General features: G+C 45.1%; 1 protein-coding gene across 1 annotated transcript in view; it reads left to right on the top strand.

Moving 5' to 3' along the window:
- The window catches only part of ofcc1 (orofacial cleft 1 candidate 1), a 101,813-nt gene that overhangs the window by 64,497 nt on the left and 18,754 nt on the right, over nucleotides 1-18,562 (top strand). Inside the window, exon 11 of the mRNA XM_045710803.2 lies at nucleotides 2,869-3,028. Coding sequence (XP_045566759.2) covers nucleotides 2,869-3,028 — 160 coding nt within the window. The remainder of the gene's footprint in view (nucleotides 1-2,868; nucleotides 3,029-18,562) is intronic.

The following is an 18,562-nucleotide window of genomic DNA, read 5'->3' as shown; positions in this document are numbered from 1 at the left end:
CAAACAGCAGTATCATAAATGTAAGGAAAGAAAAGTAGTGTTTTATGTCACACGATGTTTGCCAAATCTGTGAAGAATCCAAACATGAGAAAGGGTTTAAACATAGATTTTGATTCGTCTCATGAATTATATTGAATGTACAGTTGAAGTCGGAAGGTAACATACACCTAGGTTGGAGTCATTAAAACTCGTTTTTCAACCACTCCACAAATTTCTTGTTAACAAACTGTAGTTTTGGCAAGTCGGTTAGGTACATCTACTTTGTGCATGACACAAGTAATTTTTACAACAATTGTTTACAGACAGATTATTTCACTTATAATTCACTGTATCACAATTCCAGTGGGTCAGAAGTTTGCATACACTAAGTTTACTGTGCCTTTAAACAGCTTGGAAAATTCCAGAAAATGATGTCATGGCTTTAGAAGCTTCAGATAGACTAATTTATATAATTTGAGTCAATTGGAGGTGTACCTGTGGATGTATTTCAAGGCCTTCCTTCAAACTCAGTGCCTCTTTGCTTGACATCATGGGAAAATCAAAATAAATGAGCCAAGACCTCAGAAAAAAATTGTAGACCTCCACAAGTCTGGTTCATCCTTGGGAGCAATTTCCAAACGCCTGAAGGTACCAAGTTCATCTGTACAAACAATAGTACGCAAGTATAAACACCATGGGACCACGCAGCCGTCATACCGCTCAGGAAGGAGACGCGTTCTGTCTCCTAGAGATGAACGTACTTTGGTGCAAGAAGAGCAAATCAATCCCAGAACAACAGCTAATAACCTTGTGAAGATGCTGGAGGAAACAGGTACAAAAGTATCTATATCCACAGTAAAACGCGTCCTATATCAACATAACCTGAAAGGCCGCTCAGCAAGGAAGAAGCCACTGCGCCATTAAAAAGCCAGACTACAGTTTGCAACTGCACATGGGGACAAAGATCGTACTTTTGGGAGAAATGTCCTGTGGTCTGATGAAACAAAAATACAACCGTTTGGCCATAATTACCATCGTTATGTTAGGAGGAAAAAGGGGGAGGCTTGCAAGCCGAAGAACACCATCCCAACCGTGAAGCACAGGGGTGGCAGCATCATGTTGTGGGGGTGCTTTGCTGCAGGAGGGACTGGTGCACTTCAAAAAATAGATGGCATCAGAAACACAGAAATACTTATTTCCCTCATTAAAATGCAAATCAATTTATAACATTTTTGACATGCGTTTTTCTGGATTTTTTGTTGTTGTTATTCTGTCTCTCACTGTTCAAATAAACCTACCATTAAAATTACAGACTGATCATTTCTTTGTCAGTGGGCAAACGTACAAAATCAGCAGGGGATCAAATACTTTTTTTCCTCACTATATGTAAACTTCTGACCCACTGGGAATGTGATGAAAGAAATAAAAGCTGAAATAAATCATTCTCTCTACTATTATTCTGACATTTCACATTCTTAAAATAAAGTGGTGATCCTAACTGACCTAAAACAGGGAATTTTTACTAGGATTAAATGTCAGGAATTGTGAAAAAGTTTAAATGTATTTCGCTAAGGTGTATGTAAACTTCCGACTTCAACTGTATCTTTGTTCCCACTTTATATCTTAATGATTTCACATTAAAAAAATTGGCAAATTATTATTAATGTCTATGTAACAGCTCCAAACAGTTGTCCACTAAAATAAATGCTCACCGGTGAACAGCAGTTCTGCCAAACATATTGTGCATATCCAAGGTATTTCCGCAATGAAAGATGGTGAATCCCACTAAGAGGGAGGCGCATAAATGAATGAAAAGAGCACATCTGATGATGAATGCAAGCTATTCTTTTGTCTAAAGTCAGAGTACTACAGAAGAGTAGCAAACTCTCCCACGAGCTCTGGATAGGAGTGATGCTGGGTTCAAAGCTCTATCTATCCAGTATCCTTGTATACAGCTGGCTCTCCTTGATGTTAGTTTTAACTGATTACCCCCTGACTGCGGAGAATCTCTTTGGTAGGGGAAAAGGTTACGCGCGTTTGATGATTGGCCAAGGCATTTGTTTGTTTGTGTAGCGCTGGTGTCTTTGTGGGCTGTTGTCTGTGTTGCTTGTGGAGAAAGCTAGCCGGCTGATGCTCAGTCACCTCGAGACTCCGATCAATACGGGTTCTGGCGTGGCCGCATGACTCAGACCCACCTCATCAGACGGCCACTCAATTAGCAGCCAATAGCAGCCAATCCCCTGGCGGCTATCTTTGAAGCGCCTTGTGTAGTCCTCTGGAGTCTCCCGTGATCTTGATTGTTCCATACCGCCCACTCACTGCCAGCCAGCTCCTTTTAACTAACAAGTAGCCTCCCTCCCACTCACCAAGGCCAATTTGCCTGCATTCTTGTCCTCTGTATTCTGCGTTCTGTTTTATTAGTGGATCAATTCAGATACTCCATTTGAAATGGCATACTGAGTCTAGAATGAGATGCTTAATGCACTTAATAGAACGTTGGGGATGTTTCCTGGTACACTGGACACCATGATCTGGGTTTTAGTTGTAAGCACCAGACAACATCGAAACGATAAGATTCATTCAATGCCGCCGATGCTCGTCAGATGAAATGTGTCCCAAAGGTCAGGGAACCGGTTTGTGGAACGTTAGCCGACGTGACATTAATGTGAATATAATTAGGATGTGACGTTGGTTTGGCATCCGACTAGTTGACGAAACCATGGGTACAGTCATGAACTTTGACACTGTTGGGCTGAGTAGGGCGATATTGTTCCTTGTTTTCACAAATTTCCCTTGGTGGCGTTTTACGAAGGCAGCGTGGCAGACAATGATGGTTCATGGCTCGTCTCCTCCACTTTCCCTCCCTCCCCCCTCACGCCCTTCCCCCAGACTCCACAACGAGGGGCGCATGCTGGACATCTTCCAGCGTCTCAGCGCGACCGAGGGATCCTTCTTCGTCCCCCGGGACCTGGAAGTGTCCAACCAGGAACTAGACTACATCATCCAGAAGGCCGAGCAGTGGAGGGGCTTCAACGGAGAAAGACGCAAGGTGAGCCAACTAGCCCGCTTAACATCCCTAAACCCTGACCCCAACCAAACTGGGCTGGCTCGGATATTTTCTTTCCACGTTTTCCTTTTCAGCATGGTTCCATTAACTATGGTGGTTGCCTAACCAGGCCAGCACAACTCAGTGGTGTGAGAAGGCCTTTCTTATGACCACTCTACTGTAGCCATGCTCCCTGCTCTCTGCTGTCCTCAAGTCGTAAGTGTTTAATTGGATTAATGGTTGTTTTCTTACTGAGAGGATGAGCAGAAAGGCCCTATTGATACTAATCCATTAGATTGCTCCATCTAACAGGCAGAGAAATTGTGGTTGGTTGTCTGCAACCACGGGTCATGCCCGCTAGGGTCTAGGACCAAGGGGATATATTCTGTGGGTGAGCTGATTGGTTAGTGAGGGACTTAGAAGAGTGGTCAAGATAGACTCCAGTTATTGTCCATTACTAGCTTTAATTTGGACACTTTATTAACAAAGATATTAAGTTCTAAGAAGATACATAGAATAAGCTTATTTTCTATCATTACATTTTCTTTAGTTACATTTCAGAAAGCCAAGGAATTCATCTCAAAGGTCTTTAGCTTCATTCTAATTAGTACAAGATAATTACCAAAACAGAAACTCAGCTAGCGGGCTGCCTGATTAGTCTGTGGAAACCAATTTCCAAAGATATTTCATTAAAGAAAGACTACTCAATCAACACACACACATGCATGCACACACACATGCATGCACACACACACACACACTGCAACAGGCATTTGGTTAATGTGAACTTAGCATGGACAAGTCGATGTCAGAAGGTTGTGGGTGCAGGAAATTCCATCGTCCCCATGAAATGATTCTCATCTGAGGGAAGCTGTCATCTTCTGACAGGCACTATAGGTCGGTAAGGATGACACAGTGATGACACTGTATTAGCATGTAACCACGGCGGTGGGGAATCTATGCATAGTGATTGAAAATGTGACTTCTGCAGATAAGAAAATAGAACATAGCGATCCAACCCCATTTAATTTATTCTGTACAATTTGTTAGTGGCATACATCTCTTATTAACTTTCCTGCTCTCTCTCTCAAGTTTATACACTCCCAAATGGCTACAGCTTGTACTGTACTGCAGCCTCCCTGTAAAGCCTCCCAAACTGTTTAGTGACTTTCTGATGAGATATTATAATACCTGTCAACCGAGGCGAGTGTAAGTGAAAGATAATTGCCACCTCATCGTAAATGCAAAGATTTTTTTCAGCTGTTTTGTGGTAGCACTCCATTTCAATATAGACTATGCTGAAGCCAACCGTGTATGATGATTTTACCACAAATCAATTAAACTACAAATAAATATATTTAACAGTCCCAGTCTAGCAATGTGCCCGTTTCACTTTTAGACATACCAAGTTAACTAAGGATCTGTGCCATACCAAGTTAACTAAGGATCTGTGCTATACCAAGTTAACTAAGGATCTGTGCCATACCAAGTTAACTAAGGATCTGTGACATACCAAGTTAACTAAGGATCTGTGACATACCAAGTTAACTAAGGATCTATGACATACCAAGTTAACTAAGGATCTGTGCCATACCAAGTTAACTAAGGATCTGTGACATACCAAGTTAACGAAGGATCTGTGCCATACCAAGTTAACTAAGGATCTGTGCCATACCAAGTTAACGAAGGATCTGTGCCATACCAAGTTAACGAAGGATCTGTGCCATACCAAGTTAACTAAGGATCTGTGCCATACCAAGTTAACTAAGGATCTGTGCCATACCAAGTTAACGAAGGATCTGTGCCATACCAAGTTAACTAAGGATCTGTGCCATACCAAGTTAACGAAGGATCTGTGACATACCAAGTTAACGAAGGATCTGTGCCATACCAAGTTAACTAAGGATCTGTGCCATAACAAGTTAACGAAGGATCTGTGCCATACCAAGTTAACGAAGGATCTGTGCCATACCAAGTTAACTAAGGATCTGTGCCATACCAAGTTAACGAAGGATCTGTGCCATACCAAGTTAACGAAGGATCTGTGCCATACCAAGTTAACTAAGGATCTGTGCCATACCAAGTTAACGAAGGATCTGTGCCATACCAAGTTAACGAAGGATCTGTGCCATACCAAGTTTACTACACTCCTGGAAAAAAGGGTTCCAAAAGTGTTATTCAGCTGTCCCCATAGAATAACCCTTTCTGGTTCCAGGTAAAAACCTGTTTTGTTTCCAGGTAGAACCATTTTGGGTTCCATGTAGAACCCTCTGTGGAAATACTTGGAACCAAAAGGGATCTACCTGGAACCAATAAGGGTTCTTCAAAGGGTTCTCCTATGGGGACAGCCAAATAACCGTTTTTTTCTAAGAGTGTAAGTATCTGTGCCATACCAAGTCAACAAGAGTCTCTTTTTTTATTTTTATTTTATTTCACCTTTATTTAACCAGGTAGGCTAGTTGAGAACAAGTTCTCATTTACAACTGCGACCTGGCCAAGATAAAGCAAAGCAGTGCGTCACAAACAACAACACAGAGTTACACATGGAATAAACAAACGTACAGTCAATAACACAATAGAAAACATCTATATACAGTATGTGAAAATGAGGTAAGATTAGGGAGGTAAGGCAATAAATAGGCCATAGTGGCGAAGTAATTACAATTTAGCAATTAAACACTGGAGTGATAGATGTGCAGAAGATGAATGTGCAAGTAGAGATACTGGGGTGCAAAGGAGCAAAAAAAAAAAAAATATGGGGATGAGGGAGTTGGATGGGCTATTTACGGATGGGCTATGTACAGGTGCAATGATCTGTGAGCTGCTCTGACAGCTGATGCTTAAAGTTAGTGAGGGAGATATGAGGCTCCAGCTTCAGTGATTTTTGCAATTCGTTCTTGTGGTCTGTTTAGGTGTGAGATCTTCCTATAGAACAATTGCCTCACAACAACCTTTGTGGGTTAAGCCTATTCATTCAAAGCCAGTCTTTCCATACAAGTCAATATAGTTCAATATACACTATATATACAAAAGTATGTGGACACCCTTCAAATTAGTGGATTTGGCTATTTCAGCCACACCCGTTGCTGACATGTGTATAAAATCGAGCACACAGCCATGAACTCTTCATAGACAAACATTGGCAGTAGAATGGCCTTACTGAAGACCTCAGGGACTTTCAATGTAGCACCATCTTAGGATGCCACCTTACCAACAAGTCAGTTCATCACATTTCTGCCCTGCTGGAGCTTCCCCGGTCAACTGTAAGTGCTGGTATTGTGAAGTGGAAACGTCTAGGAGCGACAACGGCTCAGCTGCAAAGTGGTAGGCCACACAAGCTCACAGAACAGGACCGCTGAGTGTTGAAGTGTGTAAAAATCATTGGTCCTCGGTTGCAACACTCACTAGTGAGTTCCAAACTTCCTCTGGAAGCAATGTCAGCACAAGAACTGTTCGTCGGGAGCGTCATGAAATGGGTTTCCATGGCTTGAGCAGCCGCATACAAGCCTAAGATCACCATGCACCATGCCAAGCATCAGCTGCGGTGGTGTAAAGCTCACCGCCATTGGACTCTGGAGCAGTGGAAACGCGTTCTCTGGAGTGATGAATCACATTTCACCATCTGGCAGTCCTTCGGACGAATCTGGGTTTGGCAGATGACAGGAAAATGCTAAGTGCAAACTGTAAGGTTTGGTGGAGGAGGAATAATGGTCTGGGGCTGTTTTTTATGGTTTGGGCTAGGCTCCTTAGTTCCAGTGAAGGGAAATCTTAACGCTACAGCATACAGTGACATTCTAGACAATTCTGTGCTTCCAACTTTGTGGCAACAGTTTGGGGAAGGCCCTTTCCTGTTTCAGCATTACAATGCCCCCCGTGCACAAAGTGATGTCCATACAGAGATGGTTTGTCGATCGGTGTGGAAGAACTTGATTGGCCTGCACAGAGCCCTGACCTCAACCCCATCGAACACCTTTGGGATGAATTGAAACGCCGACTGCGAGCAAGGTCTAATCGCCCAACATCAGTGTCCGACCTCACTAATGCTCTTGTGGCTGAATGGCAGCAAGTCCCCGCAGCAATTTTTCTCCATCTAGTGGAAAGCCTTCCCAGAAGAGTGGAGGCTGCTATATCAGCAAAGGAATGACCAACTCCATATTAATGGCCATGATTTTGGAATGAGATGTTCGACTAGCAGGTGTCCACATACTTTTGGTCATGTAGTGTAGTTCAATCGTTGTCTTCAGCATGAGATGGAGCTAATGTGGAGGTGAGACTATACTCCCCGCCTTGAACCGTTCTCATGCACCTCCCTGAACATTACATGAGATACAGCCTCAATTAATACATTCAGTAAAGTAATACTAATTAGTTTGGCTTATTTATTGGATAGAAATAGGGCCTCCAATTTTCTGGCGACTTTGAGAGAAATTATGGCCCAAAGTTTATGATTAAGAAAATGCTTAATTTAGCCTGATGGCCTCTCACAGTTGTCCTACTAAGTCTTCCCTACGTTACGTAGATTTCCTCGCTGCACTGCAACAATTACAGCATACTTAATACTGTCCCTAATTTGGCTTTATTAAACTGATAAAATGCTAACGCATTAAACACATTTGCCAGCGTGATTAAAATATAGGGTTATTGCATTTTATGATTTTTACATTATTCAGGCCGGCGATTTTTCACAGAAATAAGATTGGCCGTGCCATTATTTCATCATTATTGGAGCAATTTCTCCTGTGCCAAAAAGGGTCACTTTCCTAACTCAGCAAAGACATATCCCTATTAAACTAATTCGCCTACATGCACATTTTTGTCATTTTTCCCTCGTTAACTATTTATCAGAGACAGGAAAAAAATATATTCATGAAGGAGAGAGGGGAGCAGCCCGACAGAGCTGAAACTAATATTTTGCAACTCTAATGATTTTTTGCATCCTTAATTAGATAGAATAAGGTTGATATGATTAGGTCAGGATGTAGTGTTTTTCATTAAAAATACATTTCAGAAACTGTATTCCAAATGTGCCCTTGCAATTAAATAATGAATCCAACGTGTTTCTTATTACGGACCCAATTAATATGAGAGGGAAGGGCGTAATTTTAATAACAATGGGCCACGAGGCCTTCATTAACCAAGAGAGGAGGGAAGATTGGATAAAGAAATAGAGGAAAAAAGATATTCACAGGTACAGTATAGTGATGGTGTGACGGGACATAGAAAGTTTTAAGGGTCAAACAAGGTGATGACAAAGGGTCAATGACTTGATCTGACCATTTATCTTTAAGTCCCCAGCCACAGTTCATGCTAGCAAGAATATCAAACTAAACAAAGACAGCCTCAAGGGCAGCCATGTTTAATTTACTCTCTGATAGAATGTGTGTTAAGTACACGGTTGAACACTCACTCTTAACACAATCCAACACAAGGAAATGAGAGAGGTTAATGACAACGTTAAGTAAAACCAGTTATAACCAATGACAACGTTGACTAAACCAGTTTTCTCTCAGGGTGCCTGCCCTCTGCCATAAAATGGGATGCGATCCTTCCTACCTTTTTACTGTACATGTGATGTTTCCCTCCAGCTCTGAAACAATAAAAGAAGAATCCACATTCAATAACAAATCTGCAAATGGCCCTATTATTATCAAACTTGTAATTTTCATGATCATAAAACATAATCTAATTTTACTTTCTTACTTACCAATTAACTTTATATTACACCTCACTATTCTTCCAGGCCTTATAGTATACGATCAGTTCTATTGCTGTAAGCTTTGAATATGACTTAAAGGTGGTGGCATCAGATAAAAGCACCATCTGTTGAGCAGATCCAAAGTGGGTGAGTGGGCCTACACTCATACCTGAGTTGGAATTCGATCTGAACACTTGCGGAGGAAGCAGTAGGATGAGTTTTCATTAAAGTCTTATCATCTAGCTAGTGTCAATGATGGTGGGTGATAGATACACCCACTCGCTGATGTCATCGCTTACGATCGATTAGATCATCTACATCGGCACTTTTCCTAGTTCTCGTTCTCCAGGGAGGTTACAACAGAAGCCAGGCTAACTGCCTACTGCATTAGTTGGTTAGCACACGGTTGTGGGAGTCTACTGCAACCGAAAACTCATAGTGGAGCTCAGTTGGTAATGAGCACATTAATTATGGAAAAGCACTGATGCAGATGGACCTAATTAATTGTCTGCCGTCACCCTCTTGATTACTGTACCTGGAAGGGAGGTGTTAATTTCGATAATACTTAAGCAGGTACGCAAACAGTTGTGTCAGAGTGGGGGCTGTGACAGTGACTGAGGAGAGCCCTACCTCGCTAGAGTCATTGTCACCGTCGTTATTCACCAGAAGTTTCCGGGTGACATTGTGCTAATGGAAGTTGTCGTCTCGACGATGGCCCCAGAGATGTTTTCGCAACTGAACGGCGGTCGACAACATCGTGGCGGCGGCGTTTGTCTCCGTATGTCTAGGTAATGGGTTACCTTGTGTGAATTTGGGGAACACCCAAGGTGCTTTGCAAAACATGCTTGTGGGGGGTAAACCTGTTGAGGTTTGGATGGCACAGATTGGAGCTCTAATGATAACTGGGACTGTGCTTCTCTTTCCGTAATCATCTGAGAGGGGACGATGTGTGGTCTCCCTAATGTATACTAGGTCCCTCATGTTACCACTTGATCAGATTTCAGCTTCACTCGACGTAACTTCTTACCCATCGGAATTAACATAACAGCCTTTTGAGTTGAGTTGAGCATTGAAATGGTTATTCTCTTCATCCGGTATCTGAGCCTCTGGTAAAGGTTTTAGCCAATCTGTTTTAGCCCTCAACAATGTCCTCTGCATGATCTACCTCAAAACAATGCTGCAACCCCTCTCGATTCAGAGGACTCCAAAGCAGAAGGTCAGAAGGTACGTGACATTGTTGATGTTCACCACACTATCTGAACCTTGTCATTTGGCTTCCTCATTCCTGCTCTTCACTTATGTACAGTAAAGTGAGACGTTATAGGGGCCCCAAGAGATGATCGCCTCCACCACTAAGGGAACAAGGCCATCACCCCAAACCAGGGGAGCGTTAGCCCATGACGAGAAGCCCAGGAACCGCTTGTCAGTGGAACAATGGCCCAGAGAGCCCCCCTACAGGAACCCAAAACAGGAACACAGGAAGTGGAGAGGAGTTGATGTGTCACCGCGGTAATACAGGAGGGGTCATCTGGAGTCGATGGGGGTAGTGTTGGGGGCAGGGAGAGATGGGGATCACAGAGGGCAGCTCCCCCATCACCCCTCATCCCACACCCGACCCTGCCATAGAGTGGGGGCTGTGTGTGTGTGTGTGTGTGTGTGTGTGTGTGGTGTGTGTGTGTGTGTGTGTGTGTGTGTGTGTGTGTGTGTGTGTGTGTGTGTGTGTGTGTGTGTGTGTGTGTGTGTGTGTGTGTGTCTGTCGCATTAGGTCCGAGAGTGGCTTCTTCAATTACAGGGGGCTATTAGTGGACAGTGCTGTGAGCCTCCGTGGCCCGGGGCTACAGCAGCCAGGCAGGCAGGCACAGGGAACAGGAGCACAACCACTCCACTCGCCACTGCATTAGAGTGCTCAATATGAGATGTGACTGCAAAGGGTACATGCCTGTGTTGGTGAAAAGGTCACAGACTTTGGGGGGCAGTAATGTGTGAAAGCGGTGCAGTCGCACAATGGTTAAAGAAAGAAAAAAAAATATATAGAAACACTCACTCAGCAACCCCCCCCCACCCCACTCACAAAACGCTGCAGCCCTGTCTCCATTTTTTAGTATTGCTGTGTTCACCCAGGGCAACTCTGTGATTCGCCGAAGGTCCTCGGAAAAGGCGTCTGCTTTGCTTCGCTTTTGGAAATTGTAGGCCTTTGCCTAAAAAGAGATGCAGCCATTGTTGTAGTTGTGTAACACCTCACACTGAAGAATGGGCGGTCAATGTATGTGTGTCTCTGACACTGAACCGTCCCTGTGTTGGCTTTTTGTGCTCCCCATGTCTCCTCCCAGGCCCATAGAAACAGAGGCATCAGTAGAAAGTCTCGTGTTTGAACTCGTCCGTGTGAACGTTTAATTACTGGGAGTGTCAGCCTCTGCTTAATATGTCCCTCACCATTAATCCAGGAAGAGGATATTATTATCTCTTCTCCTCCCTAAACCCTGGGCAAGCTTTTCTCTGGGAGTCTGAGATGGAGGGAGTAATAGAGAAGGAGAGAAAGAGGGAAAGAGAAGAAGAGAGAGAGACTCGTCACATCATAAGTAGGTCTGTATGGTTAGCACCCCTCATCACATGCCAGACAGATACAAATTTACACAAACACATTTTTTTTACAAAGTGGATGTTTTCTAGTTAGTGGTGTTTTTGCACTTGTAGAGATTCAGGGATGTTGGGGGGAGGGGAGTGGTACTTTTTAATTTAATCCTAATATGTTGGATGCCCTGTCAGCTGTCAAAACAACGTCCAGCTGGAAGCCACACAATTGAGTCCACATGTTGAAGTCCTGTCTCTCCCTGCTTCTTCCCTCCCTCCCTCCCTCCCTCCCTCCCTCCCTCCCTCCCTCCCTCCCTCCCTCCCTCCCTCCCCCCCTCTGCCTGCCTGCCTCTCCCTCTCTCTGCTTGCCTCTTCCTGGTTCTTCCCTCCCTCTGCCTCCCTCTCCCTCCCTCTGCCTTCCTCTCCCTGCTTCTTCCCTCCCTCCCTGCCTCTCCCTGCTTCCTGCCTCTCCCTGGTTCTTCCCTCCCTCTGCCTGCCTCCCTCTGCCCACCTCCCTCTGCCTGCCTCTCCCTCCCTCCCTCCCTCCCTCCCTCCCTCCCTCCCTCCCTCCCTCCCTCCCTCCCTCCCTCCCTCCCTCCCTCCCTCCCTCCCTCCGTCCTTCTGCCTGCCTGCCTGCCTGCCTGCCTCTCTCTCTGCCTGCCTCTCCCTCTGCCTCCCTCTGCCTGCCTGCCCCTCCCTCCCTCCCTCCCTCCCTCCCTCCCTCCCTCCCTCCCTCCCTCCCTCTGCCTGCCCCTCTCTGCCTGCCTGCCTCTCCCTCCCTCTGCCTCCCTCCCTCTGCCTGCCTGCCTCTCCCTCTGCCTCCCTCTCCCTCCCTCCCTCCCTTGCCCTCCCTCTGCCTGCCTTCCCCTCCCTCCCTCCCTCCCTCCCTCCCTCCCTCTGCCTGCCTGCCCAGCTCTTATGGATCCCGGCCCGTTCACTTGCCATCCATAATGCAAACCAGAAGGAACAAATTGGACTGTCGGCGAGGAGTGAACGAGTGTTCTTCAGCGGCACACAGAAGAGCAAATGGGATTTTTAAAGAGCTCATCTTGTACCATTTTTTTGTATTTTGCACACTGGCTGAGTCTAATTTGTCTTGTAGTTTGAAATTATTATATCGGAGGATTAGCAGAGAAAGTTTGCCTAGGTTGGAGTCCAATGGGATGTGGTCACTAATCGAAATAATAACAGTTTGCTTCATTGAAGAGTATTTAAAGAACCAACATTTTGGCACAATTGACATGAAGCAGGAATGTATCTGTAGAAAGTGGTGGACTTGGTGGTGGAGAGTCGGTTGTCTTAAATCTGGATTTCATTTTAGCATTATTAAAAGCAGTACTATTAATAAAAGTACATATCCTTCTTTGTGATCCTACGACACTATGAGAACCAGCCTGCATGTGAAACCATCTGCCCTTTTTACTTTCTGACCATACGTTTGTTAGTCTTTTCCCTCCTCCTCTTCCTCCTCCTCCTCAGTTGCTTTAAAGAGTGTGACCTTGAGTGTGTCCTGTGGCCCAGGGGGGAGCAGGCCTGCTGATTGTGACAGGTGTCTCGTCTTAACAGGATGGATGATGACATCCTCTGGAGAGATAGGTTGGAGGGACTTTAATATCTCTTATCTCTCCCATAACCACATAGATGGATATACAGCGCTGCACTGTCAAGGTGGCCCCGCTATAAGCAGAGAATCCCAGGTCTAATTTTGTTATCGGCAGTTATCATCCTCTGAAGCCTTGAAGGGCCGATTGGAATGAAGCCACTTGTAAGTGGCCGGAGAGAAAATCAAGAAAGATGTTTCACTTTGGCCCCTTTTTGGGGGGCATCTCAATATCCGATGGTACAAAGTACAGTGGCATTGACTATAGGTATGTGGTACATCATGAAGAAATCTTCAAATGAACCATTATGTTTGTCATCACTTAATGCGTTAATGAGGGGTTGACTTTCCATGTAGCTTCTATGGTGTCACTTTATTGGGATAGTCCCCTATGGATTATCTGTAGATCATCTCTCTCAGTTAATGCCTTAACACCAACACAACAACACAACAAACCTGGAGAAACTGTCTTCCTTCCCCCTCAAGGCCCCAGTGGTTGAGCCTTGGTACTAAGTGGGGGGTTACTGCCTTTGGAAGTGGGGCGGTGCTGCTACAGGAATGAGTTGCCGTTATTTTCCCCCTACCAGATAAAAGGAGATTAGTAACAGTGAATTATGCATATCTTATTTCCTGGATCATCTCGAGCAAGAGATGCTATCTCGCTAAGAAAGTTGTTCAATTTATGCAGACTATGTAAATGTTCATTGTTGCTTGTTTACCTTTTTCTAGAAGTCCAATTTGAAAAGGAGCTGATATTGAGTGTAGTTTTATGACCATACTGTAGTGTTTATGCACCTAGGTATATCCAAGTAGATAAAGACAAAACTGCCCCTTGCACCATACGCACAATAACGAGGGTGAACAGACCAAAATAAACAAGTACTGTACTGAATCAGCCACAGTGTAGTTACTGTGTGCACTACTGTACGTAATACCAATCGGTTGCCTGTCTTGGCCGTCTGTGCATTTAACCAGACACAGCGTGTTTGAGCTAAATCAGACGAGCACCGGAGATGCATCCGTACCATTTTAAAGCTGTCCCAATTACACAAACAGACTGGCCCTGTATCGAGGACGTCGCCGACAATAATAGCGGCTCTATTTCTATTCTAATGGCTGGCGTTGGCCTGGGTTATCCATGCGTATGTATGGCCCCTCTCTGATTCCTGCTCAGTGACTCTCCATGAGACCTTCAAATTTGATTTGATCTACCTACACAGCAGTGGTAGCAGCAGGCTTGGAGGCCCCAGTCTTCTGCTGCCTACCTCTCATCTGAATGCAGCGCTGGGGAAACGGGCCTTGAACCTGAGCCAGCTCTGTGCCGAGGCAGGGAGGTGTAGGAGTGACCATCCGCAGCTCAGAGAGCCACTGCACACAGCGACAGTCCCCCCTGCCCCCCCCAGACCCAGGCACTGGGACTGCACGCGTGTCTGTCTTTCTGTGTGTGTGTTTGTATGTGCATATGCACATACATGTGGCTGGATAAGGGTCTGTGGACAAAGGAAACAGACATGGCTGCCACCTCAATAGTTGTCACTGTTCCTCTATCTGTACAGTATGTTCAGTATATTTGTGTTCATACCCATGCCCTGGTACCGCTAGCTAGCCTGCCTCGCCTCTCTGGACGGTGGTACAGTAGTCTGGCTCAGCCAGGGGGTTGTGCCATGCAGCCCGATGGATTAAGCGTGGGGTAGGGGGTCAGGAGCTGCCAGAGCACCCAGCCACTGCTTCCATCCTCCATCCATGTGCGACTGACAAATAAATAACCCAGCCTGTCCACCACCCAGGCAAATTCAAATGCACCTGTCAGCGTGATGAAGCACTCGCCCGCAGGGAAGCATTGTTTACATTTTCACTCCACTCTTCGCAAAAGTGAGATTCTAATTATTTTCCCACTGTAAATTAAAGCCAAGTGGGACAGAACTGAGAACCAAAAGGGACCCCCCCCCCCCAGTGGATAGAAGGAAGCGGGCGTCACTATATATAAATTGCGTTCGGGTAAAAAAAGGAAAGGAAATGTGGGTGGATGGTACTGAATTGGAAGGTCAGCGGCTTTTGTCTTGATAAAAAGAAAGACAGAGGGAGAAGAATGAGAGACAGAGAGAGAGGTGAACTGCTCACATAGGCTGCAGTGCACGTCGAGTTTTGTTGTTTTGCTCATTACACATGGGTCTTGAGATATTCAGCCGAGTGGAATACATTATAGCCCCACATTTCATACATAATAATGTGCCAAAATTGCACCGCGTTATTTGTCATCCCGATGACAAGAGAGAGAGAGAAGGGAGAGAGATTTAATTAGTCCAAAGGAGCATGCAAATGGGAGGTAAAATTAGACTAGAAGAGGGAGAACCTAGGGATGAGTGTGGATGGTAATGATGGCTATCTAGTTTGGATCAATCATCCAGGGATCAGGGAAGGTGACAGGCCGGCTCGTGCCCAGGCCCCAGGCTCCCTTCCTGGACCACGGCCAGCACAGCTCAGCCTGTCTGTCTAGATTTCTATGGAGGCCTCTCCTCTCTCTCCAACCTCCTGCCCCATGACTCATACAGTACACCACTACCTGGAAAACCTTCACCATTCGCTCACACGCACCACCTAACCTGTAGACACACTCACCACTCTGGGGCTTATTTAGCTCTGTGTTGTTTATTAGTGATGCATAGCCTATGGCTGGGGTTTTCAAAATGGAGGGTCAGGAACTACTGGTTGGTTGTAGCCAATTCCAAATGAGTCTCAGCTTATGACCAGACTGTAGCTCAAAACATTTTGATTACGGAGGTGTCGTATCAACATTTTGATAAGGTAGGTCAGGGGGGTAGAACGTTTGGGGGATCAGATGGGCAACAGGGACAGAAAAGCATGAGGTCACTAAGGAATTCCTCTTGTTTTAGACAACCATTGACACGTCACAAAATGGAGTGAAAATGTCACGGTGATATATGTAAAGAGTCGAGGCCGAGTTATCTAAATACAAAATGCACTCTGTCCACAGCCATGTCTCTTGCTGAAATAGTTTAGTGAAATGGTTGTTACTGAAATAGTTTAGTGAAATGGTTGTTACTGAAATAGCTTCACCCAGTGGAAAGTTTCTATTTCTGTCAAATGTGTCTGCCCTCTTTTTAGTTGTTAGTTGCAAGTTTATATATTTTTTTAGGTATGCATATGGGTCAATTTTTAAATTAGGCTGAAAGGCATATTTTTTGGGGTATGTAGTGCATTTAGTCATTTTATTTAGGGGTAAAAGTATTTCAGCCTCAAACTGTTGAATAGAAGAGCTTTATTAAAATGTCTTAACCTCCACTCTCATTATGTTCCTTATCTGAACACTGACACGTTTTCAAGCTTGCTCTTTTGTAAATATGTATTATTGAATGCAAATAATTGATATACTAAATAATCCCTTACTAGTTTGAATACTCACTTCGCTGACTATAGACACTGTCATACTGTATAACCATGGAGTTACATAAAAAAACAGACTATTTGCGATCTTCTTAGTGTTACATGCAGACTTGTTTGTGAACAGTGGACCAATGACTGCTGTTAGATTCCCTACCCACTTCCTGGATCTACCGCTCGGTGCATTTGCGGTAATGTCTACATATACCACAATTTATGTATTTGCTGGGAGACATGACTTGCTGTTTATAGTCCCTAAAATAAATAATGTTTGTCTCTTCCCATGCGAGTCAAGAGACTGATACGGACTCTATCAGATTTCCTAAATGCAGACGTCAACGATAAATCGAGGCAAGATTGGTCGGAATTAGGTTAGCTCACTTGAATGCTATCTGCTTAACCCACAGCTGGTCGGCCTGCTACACCCAGGCATTGAATGTAAATCAGTCACTTAGTGCTATCAAATGGAACAATGGGGAAGAAGAGAGCACTCAGACTTGGGCTCGTATAGAAGTCAGGCTGGCCAGAAACGGAACCAACCTCCTAATGCTCTCTCTCGCTCTCTCTCTTTCCCTCCCTCCCTCCCTCCCCCTCTCCCTGTAGCTACAGCTCAGAATATGATTCACCCTGAGAACCATAATGCACTGAGTGAAATGGCATCCCCGTCATCCACACACAAAAACGTTTCTATGTTTGTCTCAATGTGTTGTCACAGGGATTTCACCAGCAAATTGGCCAATGTGACCATGGCACAGGAAATGTTAAAGACAGGAGAAGGAAATGTAGTATTAGTGAGAAGAATTTAAATAGCTCTTGTTTTGTGTCATCTGATGCATTTCTTACGTTTTCCCTCAACAGCTATCAAATACACTACTCAAAAATCTAAAATGAATCAATTCCTGTTATCGTGAATGGAAGATTATTGGGGAAGTATGTCACCAGATCACACCAGTCAAGATAGTATGGACCTAGAGGGCACAGCTTTACCCTAATGAATACTGAATTGGCGTTAAAGAGATGCGTCCCCCTACGTTTCCTTCCTTAAATGTTTGTGGCTGGTCTTCCCGCTCTTGAGCCAAAGCGACTCTTTGACATTTGTGACAATGAGGTCGTTCTCTCCAGGCTGTCTGCAGTGTGTTTAGAGCAGTTGTCTAATTACAAGTAGGTAATGACTTGGGTGTTTTCGAACTGCCCTGAGTTGTTTGGCTAACAGTTTATGTAGTTAGAAGAAAATCAGGACATCGATACACTTCCCAAAACGAAGTCTCTCCTTCAGCGTGACCCTGCCACTCAGGCCCTGTGAATGAGTTGGCTTTCTGGCTCCGTGTTTTCTTAGACAAATCATAATTACGGAGCCAATTAGGGGGTCACCTTGAGTTTATAAACTCTGCTGCCGGGAAAAAATTCCTGGTTCCTTTCACCCAGCCTTAACCTTCACTGTGTGTGTGTGTGTGTGTGTGTGTGTGTGTGTGTGTGTGTGTGTGTGTGTGTGTGTGTGTGTGGTGTGTGTGTGTGTGTGTGTGTGTGTGTGTGTGTGTGTGTGTGTGTGTGTGTGTGTGTGTGTGTGTGTGTGTGTGTGTGTGTGTGTGTGTGTGTGTGTGTGTGTGTGTGTGTGTGTGTGTGTGTGTGTGTGTGTGTGTGTGTGTGTGTGTGTGTGTGTGTGTGTGTGTGTGTGTGTGTGTGTGTGTGTGTGTGTGTGTGTGTGTGTGTGTGTGTGTGTGTGTGTGTGTGTGTGTGTGTGTGTGTGTGTGTGGGGGGGGGGGGGGGGGGGGGGGGGGGGGGGGGGGGGGGGGGGGGGGGGAGAGATTGTGTGTGGGGGGGCTCCACAGAATGACTCATGCCTTAATTAGGTCCTTGCTCTGAACCTGGCAGGATGCGGGCCTGCCTCCGCCTGCCTGGCTCCCCCACCTCCACACAGTCAGTCAGTCCCCCAAATCTGGTTTCCATCTCAGAGGATGAGTCCTTTTACTCCGGCACGGCCGCCCGGTGCTGTCTGTCTTTTTCTCACTCTCTCTCTCCTTGGTAAGAGAGGCCTAGAGGACCCTCGAAGCAGAGGCCTTGAATTACAGGAGAGAGTTGTTGTTGAGCTCGTCTCTGTCTATGCGTGTTTGGCTGATATTGGAACTGATTTTTAGTGTGTGTACGTGCCTGTGTGTGTGCACAAGTGAGCGTGTGTCCGTGTGTTGACCATGTCTGCCTGTGTGTGTGTTACCTCAACGTTCCCCCGTCTTGTACCTGCGTGTGTGTCGTTCAGAGGCATTGTGTGTGA

The sequence above is a fragment of the Salmo salar genome, chromosome 29 (genome assembly GCF_965601325.2).
Source record: "Salmo salar chromosome 29, fSalSal1, whole genome shotgun sequence".
In the NCBI taxonomy this organism is placed as follows: Eukaryota; Metazoa; Chordata; class Actinopteri; order Salmoniformes; family Salmonidae; genus Salmo; species Salmo salar.
Note: the sequence above shows the minus strand (reverse complement) of the source record. Positions and strands in the feature narration are given on the sequence as shown.